Source organism: Polypterus senegalus, chromosome 16 (assembly GCF_016835505.1).
Source record: "Polypterus senegalus isolate Bchr_013 chromosome 16, ASM1683550v1, whole genome shotgun sequence".
In the NCBI taxonomy this organism is placed as follows: domain Eukaryota; kingdom Metazoa; phylum Chordata; class Cladistia; order Polypteriformes; family Polypteridae; genus Polypterus; species Polypterus senegalus.
In genome coordinates this window covers 101,170,356-101,197,946 of record NC_053169.1, presented here as the reverse complement: position 1 = coordinate 101,197,946, position 27,591 = coordinate 101,170,356, and the positions used below count along the sequence as shown (strand labels likewise).

General features: G+C 41.5%; 1 protein-coding gene across 2 annotated transcripts in view; it reads right to left on the bottom strand.

Annotated features, from left to right (window-relative positions):
• aida (axin interactor, dorsalization associated) overlaps positions 1-27,591 on the bottom strand; it is a 31,200-nt gene that overhangs the window by 3,160 nt on the left and 449 nt on the right. The window contains exons 2-8 of one of the 2 annotated variants that reach the window (XM_039738656.1): positions 16,960-17,026; positions 14,190-14,243; positions 11,699-11,753; positions 9,535-9,598; positions 8,809-8,912; positions 6,505-6,516; positions 1,625-1,747 (exon numbers count right to left, since the gene is read on the bottom strand). In XM_039738656.1, the coding sequence (XP_039594590.1) occupies positions 1,625-1,747; positions 6,505-6,516; positions 8,809-8,912; positions 9,535-9,598; positions 11,699-11,753; positions 14,190-14,243; positions 16,960-17,026 (479 nt within the window). The remainder of the gene's footprint in view (positions 1-1,624; positions 1,748-6,504; positions 6,517-8,808; positions 8,913-9,534; positions 9,599-11,698; positions 11,754-14,189; positions 14,244-16,959; positions 17,027-27,591) is intronic. The other variant, XM_039738658.1, reaches the window with a different exon arrangement.

Below are 27,591 nucleotides of genomic sequence, written 5' to 3'. Positions count from 1 at the left end.
CAGCTGAATTGTTGGGAGATCTGTTTTTAAATCCCTTCCCAGACTCCTAGGTAACCGTAAGCTTCCTTCTGAAGGAATTTGTGAGCTCTTTCCACCTCGGGATGATAACACACACTGCAACTACAAAGAGCAAAACAAACTACATGTCTGAGGTTACGGGGGCTCAGGCAAAATCCTCTCTGCCGATGTTCTTGTCATCTGCACCTGATTATAATTGGAGAGATAAATGGATGGTTGACTTCCCTTTTCCAAAGGACAGATTTGCATTTATGTTTATTTGGTTTATACAGTGGGTACAGAAAATGTAAATGGGGCGTGATGTTTGTTATATTACATCACCTTTGTGATAAATGACCATCAAATCTTGATATGCCCATCTAAGTTAAAGAAAACACATTTCATTGAGTGAACCTCGTTTTTTTTGCATGACTGAAAGGGGTGGACAACAGTAAGAAATGGACCCAATTATTATGTTAGAGAGGCCAATAATCCGAATAATGTGCCAAACAGCCTTTGAGATGACTGCAGCCATCACAATGGTGTGATTAAGGAAAGCCTTGAATAGAAAAGTGGATAAGCAGGCATTAGCTCCCTGTGTTCTGTGCAAATTTATGGACCACCACAGAAGTCATTGGAGTATGAGGGATATCATAGCAGGGGAGTGTGAACAGTAGAAGGGGGGCTCCTGTTGCATTTTGAATGACGCTTGTGTCACCAAGCATGGCTGTCCCTTTAATAATGCAATGGGATGCAGGGGTGAAGAAAGAGAGAGAAAACTTTATTGGTCCCCAGGGGGAAACTTTGGGAAGAATGCGTGGGCTTCGTTAACCCTGAATGAACTCCCGGGTGAGCTTCAATGGCAGCTTCCTCCCAGCAGCTCACCGAACTTGGAGTCGGGAGATCAATTACAGGAAAGGCTCATTTGGCAGGGCCATAGTCCAGCAAGAAAGTGCGGAGAGTCAAAAAACTAAAAGATTACAAGTTTTAGTGCTCGAGTCCATTGTTGGGAAATTTCAGCACATGCAGCACACCTGATAAAAGGCGATTCAAACTTGTTTAGTCAGGTGTGGGGCAATCTGGTTTAGTTATCTGATAACAAAATATAGGATTGTATAACTTTGCATAGATGTACATGCAAACACATTATACAGAGCACTAGTAACGGATTAGGTGTGTGCTTACTGAAAGCTACGGATCGCCATATAAACAGTCAATTCCTCAAGCTTTATAAGAAGTTGCCAAAGGCGGTTCAAATAAATGCAGGTAGTGAAAAGAATAAAATCAGCAGAAAAACAAAAAGTAACGGAGAGTTTTAAGGAAGATCACGGCTTATAATACAAATGGAAGTGAACATACTCGCCCTCTGATCTATTTTTCTTAGGTCTGCTGAAAATAATGGATACTTAGCATAAAAATGATAAAACGATTTGGCCACAAGTATGTGGACAACCCCAAATAACGGAGTTCAGGCTCTTCAGCCACACCTTTTATTAACGGGAACATCAGAGAGCACACAGCTTTGACAGATGTGTTCCAACGTGAATTATTAATGAACCAGTGGAACGTGTAGCCATTACTAATGAGACAAGCATTGTGTAATAAAATTAGGGGTAAGCAACCATACCCTTTACGCTGACAGTTATGTAAGGATCAATACACTGTCCGGCATCTTTGAGTCCAATCTTCTCAATTTTGATTGTAAGTAAAGTCATTCCCGGTTCTGAAGGCAAGCGTGGCAGCAAAGTACCTGATAAAAGCAAATCATTTTCCTGTTAACTTTCTGAACTATTAAGTTACCCAGTTGCCACATTTTCTCATGCATATTGTGTAAAAGACAAACAGTTAATTATAAGACACAATCTTTGCTTCGTATTTTATTGCTTGTGTTCCCATCATGAAGCTCCAGAGACCTGAATTCTGCCCTCGGCCCACTTGCTGACATTCCCCGTGTTCTTGTAATTTATGCCCTGCTGATGTGGTTTCGATCTTCTTTTCAAAGATGTGCATGTCATGTTAATCCGGCACTCTAAACTAATCCAGTACTCCTATCTATGTGTGTGGGGACCCTTGAGCCATCGAGAGTCGACTCCAGCCTTGTGCCTAATAGCTCTTTGTTAACTGTACAAAAAAAAAAAATAATGGATGGGTGGACATACAGAGGGCCAAGATTCTTTCATGCTGTTTTGTTTTAAAGTTTTTTCATAGTAGTTTAGTGTGTTCTGTGGTAAGAGTAGTTGTGATTCTGGCCATGTTGAGGACTACAAACAGGACGGCACGTTGAGGTCTGCGGGCGCTCCGACAACACATTGGAGAAACACTCAGGTGACAGCAGATGGACAAGCCGAGGAGTCAACATGGGCGCCGTCAGGGGCAATACGTGTTAGGAGTGTGCAGGGTGCCACGGCCTCTCACTATGGTGGAAAACAATTTTTATAGCATAGACAAAATGTATGACATTGAATGTGTGTTCCAACTTTTTAAATGTGCTGCTCTGAAGGGTCCTCCTCCTTAACCAACAAAAGATCATTTTAACTAGTTATCATTCTCCTCCTCCTTGGGATTGACCCCAAGTGTGTGTCAGGTTTGAAATTCAATGTAAGTATAGTTAAACATCGCGTCAGACTTCGGGGTGATGTGTAATAATCCACTTAACGGTGTTAAACCCAAGTAACTCTCAGGTCAGTACTCTGCTGCCATCTAGTGAATAAAATCACGGTATGTGGCAAAAAATGAAGAATACAGTGGAACCTTGGGTCACGACCGTCTCTGAACACGTACAAATTGGGTTACGACCAAAAAGTCCGCCAAACTTTTACATCTGTTCACGACCACACACTCGGGTGGCGAACAAGTCAGTTTCCCTTCCGGTTCGTACGCGCCGATGATTTCCGCACGTGTTCGGTCTCTCCCTGACATTGTTCTCGGTCAGACGTGCGTGCATTCCCTGTGAACTTTTTGTGCTCTATTTCGTGTGCTTTTACATTAATGTTTCAATTAACCATGGCCTCTAAGCAAGTGTAGAGTGGTAGTGTTGGTGAGAAGAATGGTTCGAAGAAAACCGAAATCGAATTAAACAAAGAAATTATTGAAAAGTACGAGCGTGGTGTTCGTGTTCCTGACCTTGCCGCCAAGTACAAGAAGTCAAAATCTACAATTTCGGCTATTCTAGAGCAGAAAGAGGCCATTAAAGCAGCTGATGTTGCAAAAGGAGTTACAGTGATAACCAAGCAGAGGCCTCAAGTGCTGGAAGAGGTGGAAAAACTTACTAGTGTGGCTGAACGAGAAGCAACTTGCAGGGGACAGCGTAAGCGAGGTGACGTTATGCGAGAAAGCCAGGAAGATTCATGGGGATTTGCTGCAAGGTTAGTTTTCTTGGTTGCTTATGGTTAGTTTTTATATAAATTAAGGACTTTTCAAATGTTCATTTTTTTCCCTGTGCGTAAAACTTAAAAAAAAGTGTTTACAGCGAGCGGTTCGTAAGGCTGTAGCGTGAACTCTTGCAGGGTTAGTTTTCTCCGTGTTATTCAATGTTTTTACATTTAGTTTACTATTACGCTGTGCATTCTATGGTATCATTAACGATGTTTGTGCTTAAAAATCTTTAAAAAATATATTTACATACAGTTTGTACAGTCCGGAACTGAGTAATTGTATTTACATACAATCCTATGGGGGAAATTAGTTTGGGTCACGACCAAATCGGGTTGTGACCAGAGTTTTGGGACGAATTATGGTCGTGACCCGAGGTTCGACTGTATTTCTGTGAGACCGTGACTATCATGGAGATGCGGGCAACAAGCCCTCCAGTGCCTGGATATGGTGGTAATAGAAGCCAGTGTGAGCTTTGGGGGACATGCATTCACCTGTTTCGATAAGAGAGGATTATAAGAAAAGGCAAAGAAAAAAAAAAAAACAAACCAACAATGAAGAGTTTTATTAGGAGTTGTGCACATCGTGCTCGTTCGGTTTGGTTTTTTTTCCTGGGATTTGCTGTGCGCGTTTGCAGGCGCGCGCAAAGCCATCGTCAGTTTTAAACGTGGCGCACTGTCCATACTGTACCACGAGACCGTGTGTGTGGATAGAAGATCGAGTATTAGGGGGTGCAGGGAGCGTCAGATTTGTTTTGATTGGAAAGTGAGGGTTAATTGTGGATGTCTGGTGGTTTGTGGGTTGTTAATATAAGAGAAGTATCTGTAAAGGGTGTTAATGTCAGTTTTAATTTCGTCTTTTTCACGATAAGTGATTGTATCCCCCTCCCAAGGATAACAAAGGAGATGCCGAGGTGAAGCGTATCATTAGATGGGCTGCTTTTTAGGTTATTTAAGGCGGAATAGACAGGAGGAGGGGGGAAGACCGCACTGCAGAGACGTGGTGGACAAGAGTGTTGGAAAACTGAGGGCACAATAGTTCAGCACAGTGGCTGGCGAGTTCTGGGTACTGTACATGTAAAAAATGACAACCCCAGTAAGCCAGCGATGACCCCTGATTTGAGGCTTATTGGTTCTGTTTAGAAGTTGGGCTGCAACAGAGCCTATATTTTTTTTTTGGACTTTATATTTTTATTTATTTATTTACTTTTTTTTTTTTCATTTCACTGTATATAAGGTTGCACCCTAAGACAGATTGGAAAGGACTGTATACAATAAACTGCAACTTCTTTAGTTTTATCATCTTGACATCTTAGTAACTTTTTTTCTTTTTCAACGACGGTCCCAACTACAAGCAGCACATACGATTTCAATGCGGCAGTCCAAGGTAACTCATCTTCAACTAAAACACATTATGGCATGTAAACAGAACGCTTTTAAGCCATTTCTACAAGAAACTGAAACTAAACCGTTAGTTGAGTCAAGCAACAGTGAGGAAAACGTGAACTGGTCACCTGACGTTGACATGGGTAGTGAAACTGGCATATGAGGCTAACGTACAACTGAACAATTGTATGTGAAATGTACAAAACATTCATTATACTGAGGACAAACAAATGCAAGGCTTAAAAGAACGAACATCTAGCAGCTACATTTAATCAACATAAAAAGACATTATGAGAGCTTTAGAGGAGCTTAAGGAACACGTGAAGGCAATATATTAAATACTGTCACACTATGTACAGCGTCAGCACTGGAAAGTGAATATGGCTTCATGATAGTAGAGTGTGGCACAGCACACCATCCATATTGGCACTGAATGTGTCGATTCCAGCTATGGACATCAAATCCTAACTCATCTCTGCTCAAAAGGTCTTTGCAATCATCTCACGCTCACTGAGCAAATTGTTTGGAGCACGACAGTAATACTGAACAAAGGCCTCCCTTTTGCTTTCAAAACAGCCTCACTTCTTCGTGGCATGGATTCCACCAGGAGTTTCTGGTCTGTGTTAACATGATGGCATCGGGAAGTTTCTGCACATTGAGGACATGAATCTCCCGTTCTGCCACACCCTAAAGGAGTTCAGCTGGATTCAGATCCAATGACTGGGATGGCCACTGAGGAACAATGAACTCCTTGTCATGTTCATGAAACCAATTTCAGACATGCTGCAAGTAGCCATTAGAAGATGGGTAAATTGTGACCATGAAGGGATGAACATGGTGGGCTCAATACTCAGATAGGCCCTGGCATTCAAGTGATAACTGGTTGGTATTAACTGAAACCACTACCACCACCCACCTGGACTGTTGAGACAAGGCTAGTTGTGCACGCGGGCACCAAATCCTGACTCTACCATTGGTGGGCCTCAGTAGAAACTGAGATTCAGCAGACCAGGCTGTGTTTTTCCAGTCTTCAGCTGTCCAGTATTGGAAGGCCAGTGCCTACTGCAGCCTCAGCTTTCTGTTCTTGACTGCCTGGAGTGGAACCTGAAATGGTCTTCTCTGCTGTAGTAACTCATCTGCCATGGAGTTTGACATGTGGTGCATTCTAAAATGATTTTTTTACTCATCACAGTTGCACAGAGTGGTTATCCGACTTACCATAACCTTTCTGTCAGCTCCAAGCAGTCTGGCCATTCTCCTCTGACTTCTCTCAGTCCACGGGATGTTTTTTTTAGTTTGGTTTTCACATCATTCTGAGTAAACTCCAGAGATGGTTGTGCGTGAAAACTCACAGGAGATCAGCAGTTCAAGAAATACTCAAACCGGCCCATCGTCTGGCACCAACAATCATGCCGCGGCCCAAGTCACTGAGGTCACATTGTGTCCCCATTCTGGTGTTTGAAGTGAATGTCAACTGAAGCTCCCGAGTTGCACTGCTGCCACGTGATTGACTGATTAGATAATAAGCAGGTGTTCCAAATAATTTGCTCAGTGAGTGTTTTATACCGTATTATGCAAGATCTAGAATTTCAATTGCTAATTTAGACAAACTGAGTTGGTGGATTTCTTCCTCCAATAATAAAAATGAAGTACATTCATTCATGTAAAGCACAGTCTTATAAAGAAAAAAAAAATGTAGAAAATTATAAGCAACCAGTAACAGCAAAACACAAAAATAATGTTATCATACCTTCTAAGGCTCCTGTGGGCTCAACAGGCAGTTAGGAAAGTGAAGGATGAAGCCATGCATAGGACCAACAGAAATGAGCATGAAACAAAAATAATGGCAGAAATTATGCAGCATCAATGCAACACAAAAAAAAGCAACATTTAGACTTAATTAATGAACGTGCATATCGTTTATTAGAGACTACGCACAAATCAAGACTAAGAAGACGAGCACCTAAAATGCTCATCTGCTACTCTTACAGCTGCATGATTACTACACACTGACAATACAAACTAACAGACACAGACAAGAACAGCGCTAATGTAAGTAAGCTCATCAATACATAAGCGGTAAAGAAATGAAGCTGATGAGGAGTAGAGGCAAGGCGAAGAAACAGCAAGAGTGGTCTTCTTTAGGAATAGTTGTTAACCTGTAGAATTCACTGATTGATATATACACATATACACACATATAGGTCAAATCGAGTTACGGTGAATACCAAAATAACATTTTCAGAATAACAATTACTTCTTGTAGAACCGGACTAACATTCACAGAATATTATGTTAAACAAATCTTATTTTAACGAAATGTAAATCTCAGTATAACGAGTGTTTTTTTTTTTCTTCAATCAAAAATGGCCACCACAGATAATAATGTGATGAAAAAAATACTCCTATGCTTTCCACGGTGAGTGCTGGGAGACCTACAACAGGTTGTCTCAAAGAAATTGTGAAATTTCCGGTCTTGGGCAGGCTCGGCGAGAGTGTGGACGCGACATCATCCACATAGCCGTATTCTGAATCATTACTCAGAGTGTTTGCATTGGTAGCTGTGTCGTGTGCAGATACCGTACTTTTTGAGTTTCGTAGAGCCTCTCAAAGTTTACTTTGAGACGAACAAAAAAAGTGAGAAACAACGTCAATTTATACTGAAAGAAAAATGAACAATCCTGGGAAACATTGATTCCGGAATGAAGAAAAATGACGGGGCAAAAGCATTTTGGAATCGCACCTTCATCTTCATCTAATGACTAGTTTTCCATTCTGTATTTTCATACCTATATTTCTATAAAAAAAAATTACATCTAACGTCTCATTTTCATTCTGTATTTTCATACCTGTATTTCTATTAAAAAAAAAAAGTCACATCTGACGTCTCATTTTCAAATAAAATATTTTTTGCAGTTAAAGAAGTGCTGTTTTTTTATAAAGGTATTGTCAAGTTTGGGTCACAGATTAAGATGAGTCCAGGTTTCCAAGGAAAATACAGGTACTTTATTACTGTATAGAGAAGGCAGGAACAGTTTCATGACTTCATTCGAAATAAGAGCTGTTAGGAGCCGCGACACGGGCGATCATCCAGCTTCAGCTCCCATCGTCAGAAGAACACCAGCGGCTTGTAATGACCGCTGTGGCAGACATGGTCTGGAGAAGACAGATCAGCAGAGTGTGAGGAAGAGCAGATCAAAGCCAGGTGTTAAATGTTAAACATCGTGCGAGAAGCATTTATGCGGTAACTCTGATGCTACAATGGACAACCAACAACTTTGTCCATCCTTGGTTAGTGTTTACCAGATGAGGCCGAGTAGAAACGGAGCTGTCCTTGTGCCGCTGCTTTTAGACATGGCGAATCGCCGGTGACCCCGGTCACAATACTCTACGTATTTTCCCCATATTTGTTATGACAAATTTCCATTATAATGAAATATTTTTATCGTCCTGTAAGTTTCATTATAATGGGATTCCACCTGTATATATGTATATGCATATAGTGATCAAGTTATGGAAGTTTAAATAATGAGTTTAAAAAAACATAACCAAGAGATTTCTCATAAAATCAACAGTCAAAAGAAGACAACGATAATGAGAGTTATAATACATATTCACAATGTAGAGGAATGGCTAGAATTATTTTCAGTACGGCTCCTTCATAACCCAAAGAAGGCTGACCTGTTAGCCCTCGAGACTCTAAGATGGTGTCCTTAAAAATCGAGCTTTGTTTTTATTTCTCTTTCCCTTGCGACACTGCCTCCATATGAACAACTAGAAAACTGTACAGGCTGTGCCAAATAGTCCTAGACGTCTACACTTGGAACAATAAAAATTAGAACTAAAAGTGGATTCTCACAGCCACACTTTGTGAATTTATTATATCTAAATATCACTCTTGTTGTTCAAATGAGACACTGCTGTGTTTTATGGATGCTCCTTCTCAGCAAGCAGGCGTCAACTGCCATAACTGTTTAAAATCAGAACATATCCAGCTCTAAACTACAAATTAATGAATTAAATTAATTAAGGAATGAAATCAAGAGTATATTACCTGGCACTCTGATGGGAAAGGAATCTGGAGAGCCCGCTCCAGCCCCTCCATCATCCTCCTCTTCAAGTTCTAGATTTTCTTCTTCTCCCGGAGCCAGTATTTTCCTAATTTTTAAAAAGTAGAAGTATCAATGTGTCGGTTAGTCAATGTGCACAACTGAATCATCTGATTTTGCACATCGTAGAGGTCCATAGAGGGATCGATCCCTAGTACTAACATCTTATTTGTAATCACAAGTATCCACCTACGACAATCCCCTAACATGTTTAAGATTATAATCTGTCATTCTGGGAGTGGCGCTCAGAGGGCTAGGACACTCTGATAGGAGTCCACGGAGGGCTAGATCCCCAGTAAAAAGAATTAAATATCAAAACGATGATCATATAGTTCATGACAAACTCATTTCTATAACTGATCTCTTCCTGGATAACTGCCATGTGGCTTATACAACACAAGTAACGGCATTATTTTTCCATGGACGTTTTTCACATCGTTTGCTGTCGTACACCACTGGTCATTCATTGGCTTCTAGTTTATCGTAAACTTTTTTTCTCTCCATTCTGCATGAAAATGTGAGATTAAACATTTTTCTTGGCCACCACGACAAACTACATGGGAGTAAGTGAGATATATAAATAAAAAAAGTTGTTTTTGGATGGAATATCCCTTTGAGAACAAAGACACACATGCAGGAATCACACAAGCAGCAAATCGGAACTTATGTACCTTAGTGGGACAGGCTGCACATCAAATGGGAAATCTTTCTTGTAAGTCAGAATATTCTTGATAACTACATCAAAACAAAGAAAGAAAGAAATAAGATGAACTGCTCCATGATAGCATTTACAAACCAAACCAGAGAACTGCAGTCATCCAATTGTTCGCTGGCAGTGTGTTGAATAACAGATACCGCACAGTAGCAGCTTCAACGACATGGCCGGGCAGTTTCTCCCATTCTGTCATTTCCCGGGTATTAACATTTTCTCCATATGACATCAGCAAATTTCAATGTATTTGTATTAAGCAGTTAAACAAACATGAGTGCGAGTCAAAAATTCTCCGCACCCCGGCTGCAGAATTTATTTTGATCAACTTTCAGAGAAGACAAATCCCTCATTTTTCGACATTATCTCCCTGCTTTTCAGTACACTCTGTCCATCTGTCAACAAGCTTTTGCATTTCTTCATTAAAAATGTTTTAGGCCGAGCTGAGAGCCACGAATGCACCGCGGTCTCCAGCTCTTCATCAGATATGAATCTTCATCCAAAGCCCAAGTCTGTCGTGGATTATCACATAGGCAGAGCCATGGCTGATTTGCCACATCATCTACCGCCACTCATTTATTCAACAGAATCACTTCACGTGCCCGCGCAATGTTGTCATCAGTCATGGATGGGCGTCCAGCTCCTTCTTCATGGCAGACACTTGTACGACCTTCCTTGAACTTCTCTGTCCATTCATACACATTTCTTCGCAACAAAACACTGTCCACAAAGTCTTCGATTAATATCGGCACGAGGCACATCCTCAGACCACAAAAAACGAATCACTGCACGTCGCTCTTCATTCGTGCAAATCGCAAGCGGAGCAGCCATCTTTTCTTGCAGCGCAGTTACCAATGATCTGACATAACACGTTCACACCTGCACGGCAGTGACTGGGGAGACAGGGACCTCGTGAGGAAAGACAGTGCCGCCAACACACGTTTGAATATAACCGGATATAGTGCGGATCATTTTTAACTCGCCCTCGTACATTTATACATTTACCACATAACACAGTGTATGTAGACCTTTCAGTCTATAAAAACACACCAAATTGCCTAACTTTTTGTATATACAAATATGTAATAATAAAACTATCCATCCATCCATTATCTAACCCGCTATATCCTAACTACAGGGTCAAGGTGGTCTGCTGGAGCCAATCACAGCCAAAACAGGGCGCAAAGCAGGAAACAAACCCCAAGCAGGGCGCCAGCCCACCACATGGCACACACACCAAGGACAATTTAGGATCGCCAATCCACCTAACCTGCATGTCTTTGGACTGTGGGAGGAAACCCACGCAGACACGGGGAGAACATGCAAACTCCACGCAGGAAGGACCCGGGAAGCGAACCCAGATGGGTCTCCTTACTGCGAGGCAGCAGCGCTACCCACTGTGCCACAGTGGCGCCCCATAATAAAACTAATACACTTCAAATAACAAAGTAATATGTCCATGAATTCTGAGCCAGGACCAATTCCAAGTCACGAATACACGTGGGGGTACCCAGCGCAAAATCCACCCAGACTACAAGTGGGCACTGAACTAGAGTCTTGAATTGGGAGAGCAGATACTGCGCTACGTTTCCATCTCGCTAGCCGTCAGGTCGTTGTTCATTTTGAAGTGAACGTTCATAAAAAGGTCAAACAGATAAGAAGGTTCAAAATTTAGGAAAATAAGTAAAACAGAAAACTATTAGCCATTCGCTGGGGGAGGGCTCTGATGAATGGCGACCCACCGCGTATCCCACCATTACTTGACAGAGAAAGTCAGAGGAATGCAATTGGAGGCGAGAAGCTGAGCGTTTTGGTGTCGTTGAAAATGATGGCAGTAAACCAGCGACTCCACCAGGCAGACATTCATCAATACTCAGGAAGCTCAGGATTCTTAGCAGAGTTCAATTTTCACAAATAAATTACTGGATGTCATTTGTGAAAACTTTAAAAGAAACCCAAAAAATCCTGAACAAGTTTATATAAATTAAATATTCACTCAAGAATTCATTTCCAATGTCGTCTTTGCTATCATAGCACATGTTGAGTTCTTTAAGATTCTATTCATCCTGAGGAGAAAATAAAGCAGCGCTGTAAAAATAGAAGATAGTGAATATGGAGATACATACTTGGTTCCAGTTTCTTTAAATCTTCCAGCTTGAACTCGTCTTGGGAATGAGTAGACTATTGTAGATAAAAAGAGATGTGATATATTGTTAAATCCAGCTAAAACACAGCATCACTAACAATACAAGCATGACTGATAACGTACTGCATTTTGCATGCCAAGGTCTATTTTCAACATGTTTCACTCCCTCTGCCCAAAGAAATCTCACTACAGCGCGTTCATGTTCATTTGACCCTGGCATCAACTGGACTAATGGCAGAGAACTGCGCTGTGCAGGTTCAAACTACCCATAAGCCTTTGTGAACGTGCTGGATTGCCTACGCCCCTATAAACTACCCATAAGCCTTTGTGAACGTGCTGGATTGCCTACGCCCCTATAAACTACCCAAAAGCCTTTGTGAACGTGCTGGATTGCCTACGCCCCTATAAACTACCCATAAGCCTTTGTGAACGTGCTGGATTGCCTATGCCCCTATAAACTACCCATAAGCCTTTGTGAACGTGCTGGATTGCCTACGCCCCTATCTGCCTTCTTTTGTCCTCCAAAGAAAGTACTTTAAAAAAAATTGGGAGTGCGTTGGCTCCCCTCAACTTTCTCGTATACGAAGATGGAGGAAAAGGTCATCAGAAGCACTTCCAGTTGCACTTCTCTAATATCACATCTCTCTCTTTCTCATCATAACTAATTGATAATATGACACACAATCATTTATCTCTATTTATAATCAAGCTTTATATTAAAATGATATTTTCGCAATTAAGGTGGGGAAACGGTGGTGGAATTTTTTCATGATTAGATAGGCAATACCGAGATTACGTGCAAAGTAAAAAGAGTATAGTCACCTAAAAACCATAGAAAAAGTCTTAGAATTATATAATATTTGTTGCAATAATTTGCTATAGATAAAACGGCATTTAGCTACATTTAATTATGATAATGATGGCGGGAATAAAAAGAAAAATATAAAATGAAAAGTATTACCAGGAACACGACGGGAACATAGCAGCTTATTGTTTCCAGCACATCTTTTACATTTACACGGCCTGTTCAACGTTTACATGTTATTGTTAAACTGATGGTGTATAAATTAAAATAAAATGAATAATAGTTATTGAAAGAGCACATCTTATATTGAATTCTGTTTTTAATATTGTCTACACATTTCTATTTCCATGATACAAAACAATTCAGGTAGGTGTGTAATTAGAGTACCACTTCCGGTTGTGCAGTTTTTCTCAAATTTAATTTCTGTTTTTTTCTCGTCAAATATCTATGCAAACTTTCAGTTAAATAACTCTATTCAATACCGTAGTGTGCATGAAAAAATTTGGATGGTTGTTTAAATAAAATGCTACTTCCGGTTTAGTCATTTTTCTCAAAATGTCATATCTGTTTGCTTTTTGTCATTATAAATATCTATACAAAATTTGAATCATCTACCTGTAATTATAACCACAGTTTACTTGAAAATTTACAAAAGCATTCAGTTAAAGCACCATTGCCGGTTGCGCGTTTTTTCTCAAATTTCATATCTACTTATTTTTCGTCATTTCTAATAGCCACAATTTTTTTTTTTTTTAATAAATCTTTATTTATAGTCTGGACAAAAAAGTAAAATGTGTTCAAGTAAAGTACCACTTCCAGTTGTCGGAAGTGGACCAACAGTTGATAGGATTCCTTATTTTTGATATGTAGAAAATCTTATTGATCGAGGACAAAGCGTTTTCAAGTTATCGTGTTTACACACAGACAGACATAATTTCATGAATGGCATTTTCGGACTCAGGAAGGTCTAAAGCAGGGGTCCTCAATCACGGTCCTGGGGGCCGCAGTGGCTGCAGGTTTTTGCTCCAACCCAATTGCTTAATAAGAAGCACTTATTGCTTCACTGTAGTTGTTTTGCTCATTAAGATTTTGAACCCTTATTGCTTCTTTTAGTCTTAAACAGCTGGATTCTCGTTTTTTAATTGCTCCTATTTAGCAATAACACGCAGATGACAAAAGAGACCAGCATTTCTCCATTCAGCTTGTAACCGTTGTCACCTGTGTGTATTTATCATGCGCTATTAGGTTTAATGAAATACTTGGAAGGGAAGTGAAGAGGAAAAAGTGAAGGACTGAGAATTACTCGTCTATTTTAGCCTTCAAATCATTTGGACGATCTCCTTAGAGAGGGGAAGAAAATCGAGGATATGAGAATGAGCGGACATGGCAGAGTTAAAGCCATGAAATGAAATTTTTGGGAAGAATTGATTTCTAATTAAGTAACCGGGTTGGAACAAAAACCTGCAGCCACTGCGGCCCTCCAGGACTGGGATTGAGGACCCCTGGTTGGTCTAAAATGTCAAGATTCATCAAAATCTCAAGGTCACATTTTTTCACGATTCCTATAATTCTCTATATGAGAAAGTAAAAAAAAGTCAATAGCGTCCCCAGCTCTTGTTTTTGTTTAAAATGTACTTTTATTACCTTATCTCTTCCTTTAACTTACCTGCAATGCTGCACTCCGAAGTTCAAGGCATGTTGCGATTTTTCCTAGAGTTTTCTGTAAAGAAAAAAAGTACTCTTATTATAACCGAAGACCATTTTAGGCATGAAAGCCAATTATGAAAAACCAAAAGTGAAAAAGTAATGAAATGTAAATTTAAATGGAGAAAAGGAACCCACTTTGCTGTGAAGATGATGATAGGATTTGGGAATAAACTTTGCCCTAGATGAAATGTTTCGTGCTCAACCAAGACTTTGATAGATTAGTGATTAGGGGAATTTCCTCCTTCTTTAAACTTCCTTAGTGTTCTTATTTTGGATGTTAAATGTTGGCACGCATGCCAAATCAGATTTAATTGTTAGCTTATGTAATTAGACACATCGACACTAGCTGCTTTATCTATGAAGCCTCGACTCTCAATGGTCACCAATAAAATGAACTACATTTGGATTATATAAACATGATAATCGTATACGTGTCTAAAAATTGAATGAAGAAAGTACTAGTAACAGTCCTAAGATGATGTCACACTGCGTGACTTTTAGTCCTAAGATGATGTCACACTGCGTGACTTTTAGTCCCAAGATGATGTCACACTTGCCAAATGCAGTTGCACATCTCGTTGTTGGCTCAGCGGCTTAAACATCTCTCTCTCTCCCTCTATATTATTTATATATATATACTGTATATATATATATATATAATCCAAAGTCTGTCTGTCTGTATGTCTGTCCGCTTTTCACGAGAGAACTACTTCACAGACTTCGATCAGGTTCTTTTCTAGAATTTGCTTGAACATTCCGGTTGATTTTGCGACTTCTCTCATTGCGCTAAGTATCACAGTTCGCTTGTGGTACCGATTTATTTATGTGAATCAGACAGACATGCAGCGGTGTGGGGCCCTCCTCGCTCATGTGCCAGCCTCAAGGCGAATCTTACATCCACTTAGCTAGTGAACGATAGTTCGCTTGTGTTACGGATTTATTTGTGCGAATCCGAGAGACATGCAGCGGGCCAAGGGGGCGGGGTCCTCCTCACTCACGCACCACCCTCGGGTCCTTCCTTACCTCCACTTAGCTAGCTAACAAGAGGACTACTTAACGGATTTAGATCAAGGTCTTTTTCTAGAATTTGCTTCAAAATGCGACCTCTCTCATCACGCTAAGTATCAGAGTTCGCTTGTGTTACCGATTTATTTTGCGCAAATTCAAGAAACACGCAGCGGGCCGAGGGGAGGTGGGAGGTGCCCCTGTCACTCACGCGCCTGCTTAACGGATTTAGATCGGGTTTATTTTTTCTTCTATAATTCGTTTGAACATTCCGGTTGATTTTGCAACTTCTCTCATCGCACTAAGAATCATAGTTCACTTGCAGGAGCGATTTATTCGCACTAATCTGAGACAGAGGCTGCAGGCCGAGGGGTGGTGGGAGGGGCCCTCCTCACTCATGTGCCAGCCTCAGGGCGTGTACCTTACCTCCACTTACCTAGCAGGAGAGCTACTTAACAGATTTAGATCAGGTCCTTTTCTAGAATTTGCTTGACCATTCTGGTTGATTTTGCGAGTTCTCTATCGCGCTAAGAATCACAGTTCGCTTGTGGTACGGATTTATTTGTGCGAATCCGAGAGACATGCAGCGGGCCAAGGGGGCGGGGTCCTCCTCACTCACGCACCACCCTCGGGTCCTTCCTTACCTCCACTTAGCTAGCTAACAAGAGTACTACTTAACGGATTTAGATCAAGGTCTTTTTCTAGAATTTGCTTAACATTCCAGTTGATTTTGCAATTTCTGTCATCGCGCTAAATTTCATAGTTCACTTTCAGGAGAGATATATTTGTTCTAATCCAAGACAGAAGCTGCAGGCCGAGGGGAGGGGGAAGCGTGACGTTTGGAGCGGGGAGCCGGTGGGGTCCTCCTCGCTGTTCTGTTTCACTATTACGTGGACGGAGCCACAAGGGACGGCTAGTCATTGAATAACAAAGATCAGGGGCTGGCTGCAATATATCTGGGGGCTAAAGCTTCCAATATTGTGCCACAGGTCACACCTGTACCAAGATATTATTTACACTTGCAGCTCGAGCAGGTTAAGTGACTTTGTCGGGGTCATACAATGGGACAGAATAAGAAAGCAGATCGTCAAGGTGTGTAAGGTCTAATATCTCAGCCATGACATCATAAAGTAGTATCAGGCAAGGATCACTGATGAATTTTATTTCATTTGAGAACACAAAAACACCACATAACAGCTTGATTGAATGATTTCTTCCTTGACTTTCAATCCGACACCACAATATTTTTCAAGCGCTCTCTTTATAATCTTTAGCCACAGAAGTTATGTCTCATCACTGCTATCTCTGCGCCTCTCCCCAAATGCTAAAACAAAGAAGCAAACCCATGATCCGTCTTACTAAAAAAACTGGCAGCTACACAAACTTTTGCCTCTCAGTATCTCACAGCTTCCTGGAGCTGGCGGATAAGATTTTTCTGCGCAACTTGTGTTTGTAGAAAATCAAACTGTCAGCTTCTGAGGCAGCCAGAGACACGTCGTGTTTCTCACAAGGAGGTCTGCTCTGCCTGCAAAATGTCGTCACTTTCAGAAAGAAGTAGTCTGTCTTTCAGACATCGTATTATTTTGAGAGCTACTGTAGCCATTAGCGCCCCTGCAGTGTACATCACATCGTAACTTTGATCGCAAAGCCTTCTGTCTTACACTTTAAACAGCACACTGGACATTAAAATGAAAGCACTGTTTTTACAAAGACCTTTTTCTTACTTTTTGGTCTTCTGAGATATCAGAAGAATTTGAGGACTGGACTTCTTTCTGTAGCCGTCTTGCTAGTCTGAAGAGAAAAATATAAAAACAAAATGTCAGACAAATATAAATTATTTTTAAGATATAAAGAGATGTGCACGTATACCACTGCAATCATTACATTATTTCAGTCAAATTGTGTTTTACTAGCTGTGCTACCCATTTAAGATGGGTTGAAATCTAAGAAATCCACGTAGACCTCCGTGTTAACGTTTGCAGTGCATCACCTATGGGAATGTATCTTGTAATAAAATGAACTGCATTTGTCATTCCAACAGATGGTGCATCACAAACATTTCTAGTAATAAAATGCTTTACTACACTACACTGGCACTTCTGGGTTGGCTGGAGATGACAAAGTGGGGCTCGCTAGTTCCTTCTGTGCCCTCTAGTGCCCCTCCTACGGAACTTAACAAGGCTGAGCCAGAGAATTCCAGTTCCCAAGATGCCCTGTGGGAATCAGTGGTGCTACCGTAACCCAGAGGGGGCTGCCCCATAGCATTCCAGGGGAGATAATGTCCCGTGTAGGTCATCCTCCCCGGTTCATCAAGGCTATGGGTGTCCCTTCTGGGCAGGGGTCCCGAGTGGCACTCCTCACAATATACACACACATATTGATACACACAGTATATACATACCGTATATACTCACGTTTAAGTTCTCCCGCGTATTGATTTTACCGTATAATTTCCAGTATTTTATAATGTTGGTCGTATAAGTCGAATGCGGAAAACTCCCGCTATTGGTCCAAGACAGCGTTTCTCAACCTTTAAGTATTTGCGACCAGAGTTTTCATAGCAGTTTTAAATCGCGCCCTAACATTTTTCTGAAATGTAGATGCATATTTTATTATACCTACTTAACTTTTATCGACATTTATCTAACTCTAGATTTATTGTTCTAGCATCAGAATGCAGTTTAAGTTCATTTGTTTTGGTTTCAACAGATGTTTTTTTCATATTTTTGATTCTTGTTTTCTTTTTTTCACATTTTCGCGCCCCCCTTTTTGTTACTTCGCACCCCGCCCCACAGGTTGAGAACCACTGGTCCAACAGATTACGATATGCTAACGCTCACCTGAGAGATTAACCACGGGGCACACAGCCTTTTGTTTTCTATGTATTGTGCCTACGTGACCACACAGTGATACCCGAACTATTCTGAAGTGACGTTTGCACTGTTTTTTGTATCTCACACCCTCAAACTTCTTTATCGTACGAACATCCCTTATCTACGATGGAGCATTCGATCAGAAGAAAATATGAAGCTGGTTTGAAATTAAAAGTCATTGAAGTGGTGAAAGAAATTAGTCTGCGGTGGCTGGCGCCCTGCCCGGGGTTTGTTTCCTGCCTAGCGCCCTGTGTTGGCTGAGATTGACTCCAGCAGACCCCCGTGACCCTGTAGTTAGGATATAGCGGGTTGGATAATGGATGGATGGATGGAAGAAATTGGTAACTGAGCTGCTGCAGCAAAATTCGATGCGTCTGAGAAACTGATGCGAGATTGGAGGAGGCAAGAAGATGCAAGTGTCGTATTTTTGAACGGGCGTATAAGTCGGTGTCTGATTTTATGATTCATTTTTCGGGTTTGAAGACCAGACTTATATGTGAGTATATACGGTAGATCCAGGATTCATAACATAGAATATTTATGTCTGGAGACAACCAACTGACTGTCACATTTCTTAACCAATCCAACACCTCATGATGGCGGTGATTTGAGAGCGGTGCTTCTCGTGGTCCGACACACAGCAAGCTTCTGTCTACAGTCGATAAGTCTCCTAAAAAGACCCCTCTCAGACCTATATGTGGGAGTCACGTGTGCAGAAAGCACATTACACATTTAAAAAATAAACACAGCATGATGGAAGAGAAAAACTTTTCTGTAGTGTCAGATTATACATCAGCATTCAACAGCATCAATGGATGAACGGTAAGCGTGAGCAGTGCGTTGTCGCAGGTGCTGCTCTCTGCTCTTCATCGTCACAACGATGGTGAAGGAGTCGACTAAAAGCTTGAAAGAATTGGCAGCCATATTCAGAACAATATGAACTGCAAATCATGCATTTGAAGTAAATGCTGTGTTACACGCTGTTAAGAGAGCGGATAACAAAGAGTCACAGGACACGCAGATTTCAGTGCTCAAAACACCCGAAACAACAAATCTGCCAAATTATACCAACAGATGCACAGAGGAGGCTGAACGACATCCACCTTCTACCTGCACATCTAAACGAATAACTAACGAAACGTAACATGACCGTCTAACTGAAAATGCAAACACACCGTGAGAAAATAACCACAGTGTGCAACATGCTGAATACCCATAGACAACAATGCATATCTACTGGAAACTCATTAAAGTTAAAATGACAGAAAGATATCATAACAGACACATGTGTGGAGTCCAGTAGCTGCGGTGGTCTGTGTGTGCGTCTGTTTGTCTGTACCCACTGTCTCAGTGGGTGTCTGGAGAAGTTGCCCCCCATATTTCGCCCACAGTAATTTTCACCCCACTAACCACACACACATTTCGCAACCACTGTATTTTGCCCTGGTATTTAAGTACATTTCCATCCATCCATCCATTATCCAATCTAACTACAGGGTCACGGGGGTCTGCTGGAGCCAATCCCAGCCCACCACAGGGCGCACACACACACACACCAAGCACACACTTGGGACAATTTAGAATCGCCAATGCACCTAACCTGCATGTCATTGGACCGTGGGAAGAAATCCACATAGACTCGGGGAGAACATGCAAACTCCACGCAGGGAGGACCCGGGAAGTGAACCCGGGTCTCCTAATTGCGCGGCAGCAGGGATACCCACTGCGCCACCCTAGTTATGTACATATCTATAATTGCAATTAAAAATGTAATAAACCTTACCCAAAATTGAATATAAAAAACGTTCACTCAGGTAGTGTTCTTAAACGACTCACAGATCAACGTGTTCCACTGAAAATAGTAGGCGTGATTGTCTCCATAAAAGGCGAGTATTGTACTTAAAATGTATTCCGTGTTATGCAATATAGTACTGTATGATTGTACTGGATTTCGCTTGTTTTTTGCCAGCACTATGGCCGGTTCAAGACGTGCGTTTACGGTTTTCGACACCTGATTATCGGCGGTGCGTGGCCGTGTTAAAGAACCATCAACACCTCGCAGACAGCGTAATATCAAAACTCACCGCATCGTGTGTTACTTTCTCACTGAAATCGTTCGTTTTGCATCGTGACTAAACCTAATTGCCGGTAATCCAGGCAGTCAGAGAACGCTGCTATTTCTGCTAGAATCAAACGAAAAGCCCAAAATTTTGAAAACCGTAATGTAATTGATTACCTTAGAGGCATCGCATACAACTTTGAGTTCTAATCAATAATTTTATAAAAACGGAAATTATTTTTTGTGAACATTAAAATTACAAAGATATTAATTTAGTACATAATTGTATTTCACGTATGTTTTTTCACAACGGCATGCGATATTAATTTTTGTTTAATTGAAATAAAAATGTATGTTTACAGAGCGTTTCACTTACGTGAGGCACTATTGCTAACTTTTTTATCATTTTGCTACAAAAATGTTTAAATTAGGAAAGTCAGTTTTGAACGCTGAGAACGATTATTCACTTTATTTTTTCTATAAATGTCCAACACTCAAAACATTTGGGTGTGAGTATTAGAAGTTACTGGGGTGGGAGAGAAATATCACGGAGGCGAAATTTCCGTAAACCGTCTCAGTGCACATTCAATTTGAAAGTTCAGTTACCTTGTGCTACCGAGCTCCTGAATGGACAACAGCAATGTTAGCTTTTCATTTTCTCTCAACATCAGGACTTGTCTTCAGTTTCTTTTGCTCTCTCCCTGAAACCCTGGCAGTGGTTTAAAATGCACAGACTGGAAAGACTGGGTTTGTTTTAGGGAGAGGCCCTGTGGGCGGAGTCTTGAGCGTGCAGGAATTCGTTGCTCTTCACTGCACACTTTTTCATTGGTTGTCTCGTCTTGAGAATCACGTTTGGCCCTGCCAGCGAATTGCCCCCGCTACAAACTGCAGGTCAGACATTTTGTGAGATCACAGCTGTATAAACTGACAAGAGTGACATTCGGGCAAATTCAAATATGCTCTGTGTAATATTTAAATAAATGGCGTGGAGGTGGAAAGCTTTCAGATTTGATAACCATGAAAAGCAGCATGCGCTAATGTGAGGAAAAGTGGATGAAGTGCTGCCCCCACACTTATAACCACGTACAGTAAGCTCCACTGATGACACGGAGATTAAATACAAGGAAATGCATGGAGTCAAAACATTTTCTCCTACACGTTCCAAACAGAACGCACAATCAGGAAAGGAAATTTTCAGCATGCAAATCCAACAACACCATTTCACCTGCTAGTGGGAAGATCCTCCATGCAGTGAGAAGTTAAAAATAACTCCACTCCATGCAAAACACATTGACTGGAAAAAAAAAAACCATCAGTGCCAATGCGGAGTTTCCAAGGACTACCCGGTGTCTTTGTGGGCTTTCTGCTACAGGCCAAGGAACGCAGGTTAGATTGACTAAAGTCTGAATGTGTGTGTGTGTGTGTGTCCTGAAAAGTGCCACCCTATTCATGGCCTTCTGGTCTTGCATTCAGTGTTACTGCGACAGGCGTCTCCTTCCATGATCTGCATAGGCGGGTTAGAAAATGAATGGATGGATGGATGAACAACTGTAACCCACTTCACCTGCATGTAAAAGAAGAACGCAAAGACCTGGGCTTTGCAAGATGTTGTTAATTTGCAGTGTTCCCTGACTCTTATCATTTATAAATTCCCATTTTACTTTCTCGTATACACAGTATTGTAATCGTCCAAAGAATCGAGATGTCGAGATTTTGATGGATTTCGACATTTTAGACCTCCCTGACTTCCTTGTATACAAAGTTTAGGGAAAGTATTGGAATCCGCCAAAAATTACACTTTGAGATTTGGATGAGGGCGGCACGGTGGCGCAGTGGTAGCGCTGCTGCCTCGCAGTTAGGAGACCCGGGTTCGCTTCCCGGGTTCTCCCTGCGTGGAGTTTGCATGATCTCCCCGTGTCTGCGTGGTCCGGTTTCCTCCCACAATCCAAAGACATGCAGGTTAGGTGGATTGGCAATTCTAAATTGGCCCTAGTGTGTGCTTGGTGTGTGGGTGTGTTTGTGTGTGTCCTGCGGTGGGTTGGCACCCTGCCCAGGATTGGTTCCTGCCTTGTGCCCTGTGTTGGCTGGGATTGGCTCCAGCAGACTCCCGTGACCCTGTGTTTGGATTCAGCGGGTTAGAAAATGGATGGATGGATGGATTTGGATGAATCTCGACATTTTTGACCTCCCAGAGTCTGAAAAATACCATTTTTGGAATCGTGTGTGTGTGTGTGTGTGTGTAAACACGAGAACTTGAGTACTCTTAAACTCAGGTCAATCAAATGTTGCATAAAAGTATTTAGTACAAAACATAGATTTCTATCAACTTTTGAGGTATTTCCGCTTTACCTTTTACTCAAGCAGCTGCAGTCTGATGTATTCATCTTTACTTTTATAATAATTGCTCAATATATCATTAATTTGACTTGTTGTTGCTGGTTCTTTAATGTACGTAATATAAAAACATAATCCTTGTCTTGCGGTTTACGCCTCGAATATCCCTCCCCATATCCGAGTATACGAGAAAGTCGAGGGGAGAGCAGTCCCGGTTTTTAAAAGAGGTGCAAATCGTAGCCGATTGGTCGTCTTGTCACAATCTAAAACTGTGCACAAATTTCGAGTGTGTTGTCTGAACTTGGGATATACTTGGAAACACAGAACAACAATTTTCCATCCGAGTGTGTCTTTTGGAAAAGCAGAACCATTTTCCTATTTTATTAAGTAAAATCATCAGGGACTTTTAAGTAAAAGGTGTCATTCCACACTAAACTTTAAGCCCTTTTCATTATAATATTTTTAACAATTGCATCTGTCATACACATTCAATTACAAGACATGTTAAAGGTTATACCATCCTCGGTGTCATCTTATGGAAAGATGTTTGATTTAAAATAATCTCATCATGTAATATTGTTATGTCGTGTAATGCAGTTTACTTTAGCCATTTGAAATAATAAACCAACACCCTTAGGGCTCAAGAGCAGCCCATTAGTATGTGGCTCTAAAATTCTGCAAAAATCAAGGAACCAAGATCAACCTCAGCATTTAGTAACAGGATGAAATTTGAATCAGCGTCAGCAAAACGGCACCTCATAATTAGACTTGTGGCAGGGCAGCTTCCATCTTGCGATCCTTCAGTGACTTCAAACATTCAGCACAGTTAAGGGTGCAGAAGGAGGACGGGGTCCGACTACTTTCTAAATCCACTGCTAAAATCCAAGAAAACATCTGTACTGTGGTTATTATTAAATACAAATAATGAGATGCGAATACACGTTGTTATGTACAGCGTGAATTATCTACAAAGAAATTCATTTTCTGGACTAATTATGTTGCTGTGAATTTATATAGATTATTTACTTCTCCTTTTACCGCGAACATCGCAGCGCAGGTCCTGCATATGAAACTTTAAGTAGATCCAAATAAGTGGGCCTTTCCCAGAAAGAGAAGATTGCAGCACACAAATTGTTCCCCATCTGCAGATTTCCACATTTAATAATCCGTCTGTGCCGTCTCCTACTTTTGAACTGTGACAGAATGCCCGATTAAAAACTGTGCACCAGATTTACATTAGCTGTGCATAATGCACTTTAGTAGATTAAGTCATTATCTGTCTTTGGGTATGACTGCAGCAAGTGAGACTTGCTCTTTGGTTATTGAATGCCACAAAATCCAAAGTATGAGAAGAGAGATGGAGCCGCCAAGTGTGGCAAAAGACCACCTGATAGCCGCCCTGTACGGTTTACTTCACCGCCCTGTGCTTCCTCTCACTGACCGCAAGGCAAGAATTGTACACAGCAGCGTTCAAAAGTTTGGAATCTCACACACACACACGCGTTTATGTTGTTGATAGAAATGATACTTTTAAAATCAAAATACCATCAGAGTGATTTAGAAATACAGCCACGACTTGTCAATTCATTTTTCATTCAGTTTTATAAGGTACGGCTATAAAACTTTCCTCCTTAAAATCCACTCTCTATATAAAATCCTAAGCCTAAAAAGTGCAACGATTTCATGTGACATTTTTATATCACGTTTTTTGTCACACTTTAAATTGGGCTTATTTTAAAACCTACATGTATATGTTTGGTATCATTCTTTTCAGAATTTATCAAACTTTAATGTGATGTTGGTAGATTTTCAGATTCTTATTCCGTTTTTAAATTAGAAACTAAAAAATATCAAGAACTCACGTCCCGCGAGACGAGACTTTGTGCCAAGAGATTTAATCAGACCCGGGACCGGAAATAAAGGACAAAGAGTAGGACAGCTGCTGTACAGGCTTTTAAATGTTCAAAGCGCCACGCGAGGTGAGGATCACACGGCAAACCAGCAGCTGATCGAGCAAAGATGAGGTGAAAAAAAAAAAAAAGTTATTTGTTTCCCATTGTATCTCCATTTAAGAGGGGCTTTCAGAGGAGTCTCCATGGGGTGCGTTCACAACACGAGCGGCACAGACGTGAGGTGGCTGGCACGTAGCGCAGCCCGTTTGTCAAGCCCCCAGTTAAGTAATAACATTCATTATGTGAACATGAACACCTGCACCCTACTTTTCACTTTCACCACTACATGATTTTTTGCACCTTTACAAATTTTCCCCGACCGATGTCAACGGTACAAACTGAAAGCGCTTAGAATCAAAGTCACTTACAAGTCACAAAAAGCTGGCATTCCGCGATTACAAAGGTGCACTTTTGTTTTCCTGTCATGCCTTTTGGTGTCTCCATTTTTTCACATTTAGCCAGAGCTTTTACCCAAACCAATTTACAAATTTTAAAACCAAGTCATTCCCTCTCTCTTAAATTGTCCTCTCCATTCATGATCATCCACCCTTAAGGTTGATGCTGCCGCGATCACCCCCTTCCTTCACAACTCTTACATGAATTAAGTAGATTCAGTAATGCATCTACACTTCCACTTATTCAACTGGTACAAAGACAAGGTAGATGACTCCACACGTCAATTTACGTCTAGTGACTGGAGACCCTGTAAAGCACAAGGCCAAACTCTAAACTTCATAGATCTTATTTACATATTTTTTACTATTCCGTGGACTGTGATGTTTGCCGAGGACATTGTGAACTGCAGCGATAGTAGGGAGAAGGTTGAGGAGACACTGGAGAGGTGGAGATATCAGAGGAGAGGAATGAAGGTCAGTAAAAACCACCCAGAATACGTATGTGTGTGAATGAGAGGAAGGTCAGTGGAGTGGTGAGGATGAGGGGAGAAGAGTTGGTGAAGGTGGAGGAGTTTAAATACTTGGGATCAGCAATACAGAGTAATGGGGATTGTGGAAGAGAAGTGAAGAAGAGAGTGCAGGCAGGGTGGAGTGACTGGAGAAGAATGACAGGAGTGATTGGTGACAGACGGGTATCAGCAAGAGTGACAGGGAAGGTCTACAGGACGGTAGTGAGACCAGCTGTGTTATATGGGTTGGAGACGGTGGCACAGGAGACAGAGCTGGAGGTGGCAGAGTTAAAGATGCTAAGATTTGCATTGGGCGTGACGAGAATGAACAGGATTAGAAATGAGGACGTTAGAGGGTCAGCTCAGGTGGGACGGTTGGGAGACAAAGTCAGAGAGGCGAGATTGTGTTGGTTTGGAGAGATGCTGGGTATATTGGGAGAAGGGTGCTAAGGATGGAGCTGACAGCAAAGAGAAGGTTTATGGATGTGGTGAGAGAGGACATGCAGATGATGGGTGTAACAGAACAAGATGCAGAAGACAGGAAGATATGGAACAAGATGGTCTGACATGGTGACCGCTAACAGGAGCAGCCGAAAGAAGAAGAAGAAGAAGATTAAAGTGCTATTCTGCTGACCTGGCTCTCTTTCTCATGGGCGGGGGTCGATTTGTGTCAAACCAGTTTTGTTAAACTTGACTTGCATGTATGGAATGTTTTTTGATTTTAATAAAATAAAATATTAATACAAATAATAATAATCTTAATAGATCAAAATATTACATCCATCCATCCATCCATTTTTCAACCTGCTGAATACGAACACAGGGTCACGGGGATCTGCTGGAGCCAATCCCAGCCAACACAGGGCACCAGGCAGGAAGAGAGCTGTCACTCATTGATGCAAAATACCTTCCACCACATCTACAGCAAAATAAAGAGCCACTCAGACCCAAATGAATCTCAAATATTCTTCAAGCCTCCATTGGGAATGGAGGGATGGTGTCAAAAGAATAAATATAGCTGGTATAATAATTATAAAAATAACAATTAATTACAGACTATGACCTTCACCAGGAAAACGAGATGGGACAAGATCAATTATAATTATATGGCGCTTTTGTAGCCCACTCAACATGCTTTACATAGACAGTAGGGAAGCGCTTAAGCCATCTTGAATTTGTAGCCATTCTTGCGCCTTCACACTCGCCACACATTAGCCATTACATGGAAGAGAGTTGCAAAGGGTAGTTAGCCAATAAGGGACAGGGGACAATTAGGAAGCCAGAACGATCAGGCTGCGGTGGGCAATTTAGCCAGGACATCGGGAAACACCCTACTCTTTTCGAAAGTTGCCCTTCCACGGAACTTTAATGACCACAGAAGCCCAGGACTTTGGTTTTACATCTCATCTGAAGGACCGCACCATTTTTTCAAGGACATTGCACCAGTTACTGTACTGGAATCCACACACAGACCACCAGGTAAGAGACCCCTGATGGCCCTTCCAAGCTTCTCTTAGATGGTGACCCATCCAAATACAGTGCTTAACTACTAGTGGATTACCTATTCTGAATGTTTAGATTTCGTACAGTACCACCCAGAAATTAATTATTTACGAGATGTTATGCACACGCAGGAAAGCAGCAATGAATTACACAGATAGACTGGTAGATGAGGTGACAAATGGATTCGCGTTCGTGTACAAACGGAGGTTGGGGATGCTGAATGCGGTGTGAAAGCAACCTAGCAAATCCAACTTCATAGGCTACATCCAAGGATACGTGATTGAAAAATTAAATTCTTAATAGTTCTATCTTAAATGAGTAGATTATGAAATTAAAAGTTTTTTTCCCATCGCAGAGCAACCATCAACTTCCAGATCCCAGCCGTGGAGGCAACAAACCGAACAGATCCCGTGTAACTAACGTCAACAAGAGCCCATTGTGGCGGAATCGCATCCCGCAAGGACTCTCCACCCAAAACAATAAGGGAGGGTGTGGCGGAGGAAATCACATCGCCGGGCAAAGGGGGCGGTCAGCGAGGGGGTCGCGCTCTCTCAAAGTCTCCCCAAACATTCATCTGCCACGCTGAACGACAGAAAGGAGTAGCGAGCGGGTGCCAATTCGAGATGCCAACTGAGACAGACGCCCTGCCAAGGACAGCCCGGTGCTGCTGGAATCAACCGCACGACCTCACGATCGGTCCGAATGGACTTCATTACACTAGCGGAAAGTTG